At 36.5% G+C, this 8,939-nt stretch overlaps 1 protein-coding gene across 2 annotated transcripts in view; it reads left to right on the top strand.

Annotated features, from left to right (window-relative positions):
- Positions 1 to 4,277: 4,277 nt before the first annotated feature.
- CNOT6L (CCR4-NOT transcription complex, subunit 6-like) overlaps positions 4,278 to 8,939 on the top strand; it is a 61,014-nt gene continuing 56,352 nt past the window's right edge. Inside the window, exons 1-3 of one of the 2 annotated variants that reach the window (XM_011966220.1) lie at positions 4,278 to 4,297; positions 6,245 to 6,366; positions 7,925 to 8,111. In XM_011966220.1, the coding sequence (XP_011821610.1) occupies positions 6,255 to 6,366; positions 7,925 to 8,111 (299 nt within the window). In that variant the 5' untranslated portion in view covers positions 4,278 to 4,297; positions 6,245 to 6,254. Of the gene's footprint in view, positions 4,298 to 6,242; positions 6,367 to 7,924; positions 8,112 to 8,939 lie in introns of those variants that run through there. The other variant, XM_011966219.1, reaches the window with a different exon arrangement.

The following is an 8,939-nucleotide window of genomic DNA, read 5'->3' as shown; positions in this document are numbered from 1 at the left end:
AATAAAATTAGTTGGGTGTCATAACATGTGCCTGTAGTCCCAGCTACTGGGGAGACTGAGGAGGGAAGATCACTTGATCATAGGATTTCAAGCTTGCAATGAGCTATGATTGTACCACTGTCCTCCAGCCTAGGTGACAGAGTGAGACCCTGTCTAAAAACAACAACAACAACAAAAAAGATATTGATAAGGAAATAGAAACTTAAAAAATGGCACAGTGCAAGAGTTATTTGCTTTGTTAAGCAAGATAAACACAGACACATTTTCTCAGGAAGGGAGCTTATAGTGGTTAAGACCAAATGGGAAAGATAGTTATTTATTAAGATGAGTATGTAGTAAATCACACGCACAAAAAAACATGTTTTCCCGTCTGTAACTTTTGGGAATAAATGCCAATATAAGACAGATTTATCTGAGAATGTGTAAAATGGAATAAGTTATTGATATTTACTCTGAGCTGTAAATTAAGCCTCATATGGGCTTATTTTTGTGTTCTTTCAATTTTAGGAACTCTGCCAGCATCTGTATCTCTGCGTATGACTGATTTTGCAAACTATTGTTGAGATGATTAGTGATTTGTATTTTGGGTTAAATTTCATTGAGTTAGCAGTCTGATTCATTATGAAGCACTCCGGTGCTTGTAGGATTTTCAGTCTGAATCCTAAATGAAATAACACTAATTGTGCCAAACTATAGACTGAGATAAAATGACCTTACACTTAGGGTGGTAAGAGAGAAACTGTAATGTAACGCTGTAGGACTTACATCTTTACATACACTATAGAGGTTTCTGTTTTTTTGTAAGCTACTCTAGATGACCAGTATTTACAGAAGCTTAGTTCTAGCTTTTACCAGTTTGCCTTGATTTGGCCAGCTTGTTTTTTTCAAGGAGAGTTATGCTGGTTTATTTTCCTAGTGCTACATATAAAACTTGAGATTTGGGGTAGTGTATTTGGATGTATTTCATATGTATTTTTAAAATATACCTTTCATTGAAATAGCATGTTATGTAGATTTATTTGCAGTTTTGGAAACTCTAAATTTAAATTTTTCTGTGCAAAGCAGACCTAGCGTTACATATAATATTGCTTATAAATTTAAAAACTAAAATACAACCCCCCCCTAAAATACATTAAACATTTTTTTATTTTTAATGTTTTTTAAAATTTTACTTTAAGTTCTGGGATACATGTACAGAACATGCAGGTTTGTTACATAGGTATGCATGTACCATGGTGGTTTGCTGTACCTATCAACCCCTCATCTAGGTTTTAACCCCTGCATCCATTAGGTATTTGTCCTAATGCTCTCCCTCCCCTTGCCACCCACCCCCCGACAGGCCCCTGTGTGTGATGTTCCCCTCCCTGTGCCCATGTGTTCTCATTGTTCACCTCCCACTTAGGAGTGAGAACATGCAGTGTTTGGTTTTCTGTTCCTGTGTTAGTTTGCTGGGAATGATGGCTTCCAGCTTCATCCATGTCCCTGCAAAGGACGTGAACTCACTCTTTTTTTAAGGCTGCATATTTTTTAATGTTTTTTAATGCTATGTTGCCCAGGCTAGAGTGCAGTGGCTATTCAGAGGTGTGGTTATAGTGCACAATGGCCTTGAACTCCTAGCTGCAAGCGATCCCTCCACCTCAGCCACCCAACTAGGTGGGACCGGAGGAGTGTACTGCTGTGCCCAGCTTTGAAATACATTTTCTATGAAGTCAGTATTTTACAGAGTTATCTGAAGTTTTTGTTTAATAGAACCAAAGACAAATGTATTCAAGTCTTCACTCTGTGGTAGTGTTTAATCAGCCTTTGGTGATGGAGATTAAAACTTTTTAATGTAAGGAGTATATAAGACGTAGGAGAAAATCAGGTTCCTTATCTAGGACTGATGGTTACTCTCAGAAATTTTACTCAGAGTTTCTGAGGCCTTTGTAGGAGACACGCTAAGAAATGAAGAAATAAAGAGTGAATGAATGGCAGACTCAAAAACAGCTTGTGTAGTATTTGGGGAACTAAGTGGAGTGTTTTACATAGTGTTGAAATGAAGTTAGATGGCAAAGTTGGAAAGGTGTTGCTAACAGGCTTTGTTATGTAATCGGGATTCCCAGTATAAATTTGGTTGATGTAATGGGAAGATCTTTTGAGAATCTATGTAAATTGTTGTAGAAATTAGAAACTCTTGGAAAAACTAATTAAAAAACCTGCCTCTTCATTAGTTTGAAATTAAAGATAAGAAATTAATTGCACTGCTGGCCGAGCGTGGTGACTCAAGCCTGTAATCCCAGCACTTTGGGAGGCCGAGATGGGTGGATCACAAGGTCAGGAGATCGAGACCATCCTGGCTAACCCGGTGAAACCCCGTCTCTACTAAAAAATACAAAAAACTAGCCGGGCGAGGTGGCGGGTGCCTGTAATCCCAGCTACTTGGAGGCTGAGGCAGGAGAATGGCGTAAACCCGGGAGGCGGAGCTTGCAGTGAGCTGAGATCCGGCCACTGCACTCCAGCCTGGGCGACAGAGCAAGACTCTGTCTCAAAAAAAAAAAAAAAAAAAAGAAAGAAATTAATTGCAGTACGTTTTCCCAAATAAAAGATTTCTCTTTCTTGGATGAAAAATGTTAATCACTCAGTATTTAAGTCTTGCACTGAGCTGTATATGAGACTATTTGAAGCCACATGATCAGTGTCACATTTAGAGATTGAAGTTACATTTGAATAATTTATTTCATAATTTGAAGATATTTTGAAATAGATTTTTGTGGTATGCCTACAAGGTGGAAAGTTGATGCCGAGACCTGCGAGGGGAAAATAAAGCTGAACGGAAGGATTTAATAATGTTAATTTCCTGAAATTGAGTTCTCTGTTATTGATTGATTGATACAGGATTTCACTCTGTTGCCCAGGCTGTAGTGCAGTGGGGTAGTCTCGGCTCACTGCAGCCTGCGACACCCGGGTTTAAGTGATTCCTATGCCTCAGCCTCCCATGTAGTTGTGATTTACAGACATGGGCCACCACACTCGGCTAATTTTTGTAGTTTTAGTAGAAACAGGGTTTCACCATTTTGGCTAGAGTGGTCTGAAACTCCTGACCTCACTACTGACCTCAAGTGATCCGCCCACCTTGGCCTCCCAAAGTGCTGGAATTACCAGCGGGAGCCACCTTGCCAGGCCAAGTTGCGTGTTTTTAATAGCACAATGAAAACCTGATTTTGGGGGCAATCGTGACCAGAACTATACTAAATTATTTAGTAAACTCAAATGAGAAATGTTTTAGCTTCAGTCATTTTTATTGACGTCCTAATCAAATCCAAAAGAGACCTCTGACCCCTAATATGACAGTATTGATCTTACTTTGGTTTTTACATATTATAGATACTGGTAAACATTTTATAGTGCTTTTTTTTTTTTTAAAGAGATTTTGTCATTTTAATGGACTTACAAAGATTGAAACATGCAGAATTAAAAAACAGAAATGTAGTTCCATATAGTATCTGTTTTAGAGATTAGAATTGGAGCACCAGAAAAGATGGTAATTATTAATCTTCTATCTAGATTTTTAAAATATCTGGGAAAATTGAACATGTGGATGAATTACCATTTCTTTGTATCAATTTTTAGAAAAGCATTGGGTGTTAATTGGCTGTGAGATGAGTAGGGAGGGAGGAAGGCGGCAGATTTTAGGATTATAAAGCATATGATCATTGATCATTCCACAAATACATGTTAAGTGCTTCCTATGTGGCGGAAACTGTATAGAGATATAAAAAGGATATGTCTCCACACAGAAACATAGTCCCCTTAAGGAACATCCCATCTAGTGGGAGCTGTGATTAAAACAGATTAAATTGCCTTCTAATCCTATGCCCTGTGTTTTATAAAAATGATCTAAAATTGGGCCGGGTGTGGTGGCTCACACCTGTAATCCCAGCACTTTGGGAGGCCAAGGTGGGTGGATCACGAGGTCAGGAGTTCGAGAGCAGTTTGACCAACATGGTGAAATCCCCATCTCTATTAAAAATACAAAAATTAGCTAGGCGTGGTGACACACGCCTGTAACCCCAGCTACTCAGGAGGCTGAGGCAGGAGAATCGCGTGAACCTGGGAGGCGGAGTTTGCAGTGAGTCGAGATCGCGCCATTGCACTCCAGCCTGGGGCGACATAGCAAAACTCAGTCTCAAAAAAAAAAAAAAAAAAAAAAAAAAAGATCTAAAATTAGTGAAACCTATATATTTTTGCAAATTTAGGGTGTTTTACCCATTTTCATTGTAGGTAAAGGAATACGTAGTGCGTCTTTGGATCTAGAACTGTTTGATTTGGCTTTGCTTAATCTTGTATTTTTTTGTAGACTCTTACATTATTACACAAAAGTACCCAAAGAGACACATGTGCCTTATGGTGTACAGCAGAAATTCTGAAAACCTTGTTACCTAAAAACTTTATTTTCAGAAGTATTATATATAGGCTGAATATGGTAGAAATCAAATTTCTTCTCCTGCAGAAAATGATCATATTCTTTGTGCTATATGGAGTTCTGAGACATTTATGGAAAATAAAATACGGCTTAGCATCGCCCAAATTGTATGATAAGATTAGAGTTGAAGAGCTTAACCTGGAAAGTTGGAAACTAATTACTGTTAACATATGAACAGATACGGAAAACTTTCTCTCTGCTCCTTTAAGTAAGTGGAAAGGAATGACTATTTTCCCTTTAGAAATGTGAGAGAAAATGATAATATGGGAAACTTTGATTGCAGTCTTATAAACTAGCGTTTTGATTTCTTGTTACATGATAGAATATCTCTTTTTTCTTTAATCTCTATATGTAACAAATTTCATTAATCTCTACATGTAACAAATTTCAGATGACCTGAAAGCAACTCTTCAATTTGGGATATAAGGTCTAAACTTTACTTGCAAACAGTTCCCGATTCAGACGCTTGGTTTTGGGGTGTATGTATATATGTTAAAATATGAGCAAAGAACCCAATATAAATACTATGTGGCAATTTATTGAAAGCATGCAGGAGTTTAATTTAGGCTCAGGACGTTGTGTCATTTGCTATTCTTGTTAGATATGAACTGGATTTTATTTTCTGCCTACTACCAAGCAGTACTTCTTATGTTGAATAAGGTTACTTTTAGAGCCATTTGTCATCTACTTCATACATAGCACATTTGGTGAGTTTTATGTCTATCTGGTCATCATTGATAATTGTTCAGTGATTATTTTGGCAGTTACAGCAGGAAGATGGCACAGTATAGTCCTGTGCTGCATAACAATGTTTGAATTGCCTAATAATGCATTTCTCAGAACATATCTTTGTTAAACGACACATGAGTATACTAGTTTTGATTAGGGTGACCATGTAACTCATCCAAATTGGACTCTTTTGAGCATGAAAAGGGATGATAATAATAATTGCTTCAGAACAACAGATATAAACCAAGACTGACCCAGGCAAACTAAGATATGTACTCATACTAATTATAATTAGGACACTTTTGATTAGTAGTAACAGAAAACACAATTCAAACTAGCTTAAACAGTAAGGGAACTATATTGGCTTGTGAATCAGAAAAGGCCAGCATTTGGGTGTGCTACAGGTGTGATTCAGTGAGGACTCTGCCTTTGTTTTTCTGTTTTCCAGACTCTGCCTTCCATGGCTGACTTTCCTTATTGTTGTTGCATGGCTGCCAACAGCAATTTGGGCTATATTCTTCTTTGTTTATGACCAGCAGGAGAGAGAAGCCTGCTTTTCCTATAAACATAGAAAGAGTTCTGCGGTTTTGTGATTATTAGATACTCCTGAACTAAATCTCTGTGGCAAGGGGAATGTCATGTGCTGATTGTCTTAGGCATGGGATATCTGAATATCACTGAGGAAAGGAGAATAGAATTACTGATTGTATTAGACTAGTCAGAGTCCATTCTGGAAACTACTACTTGGGAAAGCAGTACAGCTAAATGAAGGGAAGGGGTTAGGAAGCAACCATGATGTTCATTGCAAAGTCCAGTGCTGTTGCTTATTTGCATTTTCCCTGAGGCATCTGATAATAAGTTCCTGCAAGATCCTAGCATACTGCAGATAATGTGTGTGTTTTCTTTTTCTGCAAGTGAGAATTTGTGGTATAAAATGACTTACTAGACTGGTAATGGGGAGAGAAAAGGAGTTCACCCTATCTTATTTTCTCTTTTTTTAAAGTAAGACTGTAATAATTGTTGATCTCCTTTTTTTTTTCTTTTTTTAAACAGACTAATAGGGATGCCAAAGGAAAAATATGATCCTCCAGATCCTCGCAGAATTTATACCATCATGTCAGCAGAGGAGGTAGCCAATGGGAAAAAATCTCACTGGGCAGAATTAGAAATCTCGGGTGAGTGGAATCTGAAGCATTTAATCTGGCATGTAATAGTGGTAATAAAAAAGTTGAGTATTGCTATATTTTTTGTTGTACATTTTTAATTAGACAGACTAGTTGAAAAGCTACAAGATGTTGAGATACTGGTGTTTAATATATCTGTTTTATATGTGACTGAATATCTTTGTTTCCATTCTTTGAGATTAATTACATTGAGCAGGCATCTGGAATTGAGGATATTGGGAGTTTAGTTTCTAAGTAAAACCAGGTTCTTTGATATAATAGATTTCATTTCGGCTATTTCAGAGTAATTATTTTTGCAAATTGAAATCTTTGCCATCCTCCTATCTCAGTGTCGGCAAAGGAGAAAACCTGGAAGCTATCTATTTATTCTAATAAATTATAATAACTATGTTACCAGGACCTTACTACCTGTTTGGGATTGGGTAAAATAAAATGTGATTCCTAAAAACTCATAATTCCAGTCTAATAATGAGAAAAACATCAGACAAACTCAAGCTAAAGGACCTTGTGCAAAATACCTAGCTTGATTAATACTCAAAATTGTCATTGTCGTGTAAAACAAGTAAAGGCTGAAACTGTCATAGACCAGAGGATACTAAGGAGATGTAACTAAATGCAAAATGGTAGCCTGCATTGAATCTGGAATAAAAAGGTATAAAAACTGGTGAAATCCAAATAAAGTCTAGAGTTTAGTTAGTAGTAATGCACCAGTGTTGGTTTCCTAGTTTCGACAAATGTACCATGGTGATGATGCAGATTCTAATGTTAGGGAAGCTGAAGGAGGGATATATAGGAACTCTCTGTGTTATCTTGGTAACTTTTCTGTGAATCTAAAATTACTACAAAATTTAAAGTTTATTAAAAATATAAGTATTATTTTTCTTTTATGAATTGGTATAATACAGATTATATATAAAATGCCATTTTTTCCCCAATAGGCATTCATTTGGAAGAGTTAAACCCTACATTGTAATGTCAATAGCAAGAATTACTTGCACATTTAGCTAAAAGGTAACTGGGTGGATGGATGATTGGTAGTCAAAAGAATGAATATGAGCCGATCTTACTAAGTTAATCCAGGGTTTCTTAACCTTGGCACTACTGACACTGAGCTGAATAATAGTGGAGGGCTGTTGTGTGCATTGTAGGATACTTAGTAGCATTCCTGGCTTCTACTCACTAGATAGCAGTAGTACCCCTTCAGTTGTGGCAACCAAAAATGTCTCCAGGCATTCCAAATCCTTTGAGGAAACCAAATTGCCTCTGATTGAGAACTACTCAGTTAAACTCCAAGGGTTTCCACATTTTGCCACTTCTCATTTAATACATGGAAGGTTCATGAGAAAGAGTGGTTGTCATGTGAAAGTGGCATGAACGTAAAGGAGGGCCAGGCATGTTTGGAAGCAATCAAATGCATTAAATGAAAAACTAAAATGTCAGAGATACAATATCCATGTGTATTTGCAGCCTCTCTTACCACTTTTTAGTCCTTGTAGTTTAGGTGTCATCTTGGGCCTGGGGTTTTACCCTTCAGTATTTTGCCTTTTAGGTAGAGTGCGGAGCCTAAGTACATCACTTTGGTCATTGACACACTTGACAGCGCTGCACCTAAATGACAATTACCTTAGTCGCATTCCACCTGATATTGCCAAGCTTCATAATCTGGTTTACCTGGATCTGTCATCCAATAAACTCAGAAGTTTACCAGCAGAACTAGGAAACATGGTGTCTCTCAGGTGAGGAAGTAATACAGACATGACTCATTATATAAAATTCTAAATTTAAGAAAATTAGGGATGTTACTCAATTATAGTAGGATTTTTGTGTGTTGTAACTATCAAATTATATAAACTGTCTAAGCATAGTGCTTGAGTTGGCCTCCGTTACTCATTTCTTTTCCTTTCTTTAAATTTGGAGGGTCCTGAATTAGAGTGTGCTTATATTACCAGTTTCCTTGACAAACTTGAGGTGGGGTGAGGCTAAAATAGTAAGTCTCATTATCCAATGTGATAAGACTGATCAGAAATACTTGAAAAATGAAGTTTTGCTGATGAATACAACTGATAAGAACATAGCTCTATTATTTGAGTCAAAGTATATTTATATTTCATAATACAACTCCTTAAGGAAACCTTAAAACCTGATGAAATGGATTTATTTCTAATTTTTAGGGATTCTTTAAAAATTCCGTAAAGAAATCCTAAAAAAACTTTGTAGGAAATCTTAAGATCTTATCTAAATGTTTCCAGTGATTATCTGTTGAGTAATAATTTTTAAAAATTGCCGTCACATGTTTAAACTTCAACATTGTTTTAAAATCTTGTTCTTCACTTTCCTTTACTTGCTTTTTTTACTTTTGGTCATCCACTAATGAGGGTGCTATTTTTTTGCTATAGTCTGCTCAAAATTTCACAGTCATAAAGTTAGATCTTACTTATGCTGTCCTATTCTTGTCTGTACTATCTATGCTTTATTTTAATATTTATGTTTCATGTCAGTAATTGTCGATCATAGTGTTTTTTTCATCTTTTCACATTTTCTTTTGTCTTCTTTAATATACTTCA

Source organism: Mandrillus leucophaeus, unplaced genomic scaffold (assembly GCF_000951045.1).
Source record: "Mandrillus leucophaeus isolate KB7577 unplaced genomic scaffold, Mleu.le_1.0 Scaffold75, whole genome shotgun sequence".
NCBI lineage: Eukaryota > Metazoa > Chordata > Mammalia > Primates > Cercopithecidae > Mandrillus > Mandrillus leucophaeus.
The sequence above is the reverse complement of the archived record's forward strand: the minus strand, read 5'-3'. Positions and strand labels throughout refer to the sequence as shown.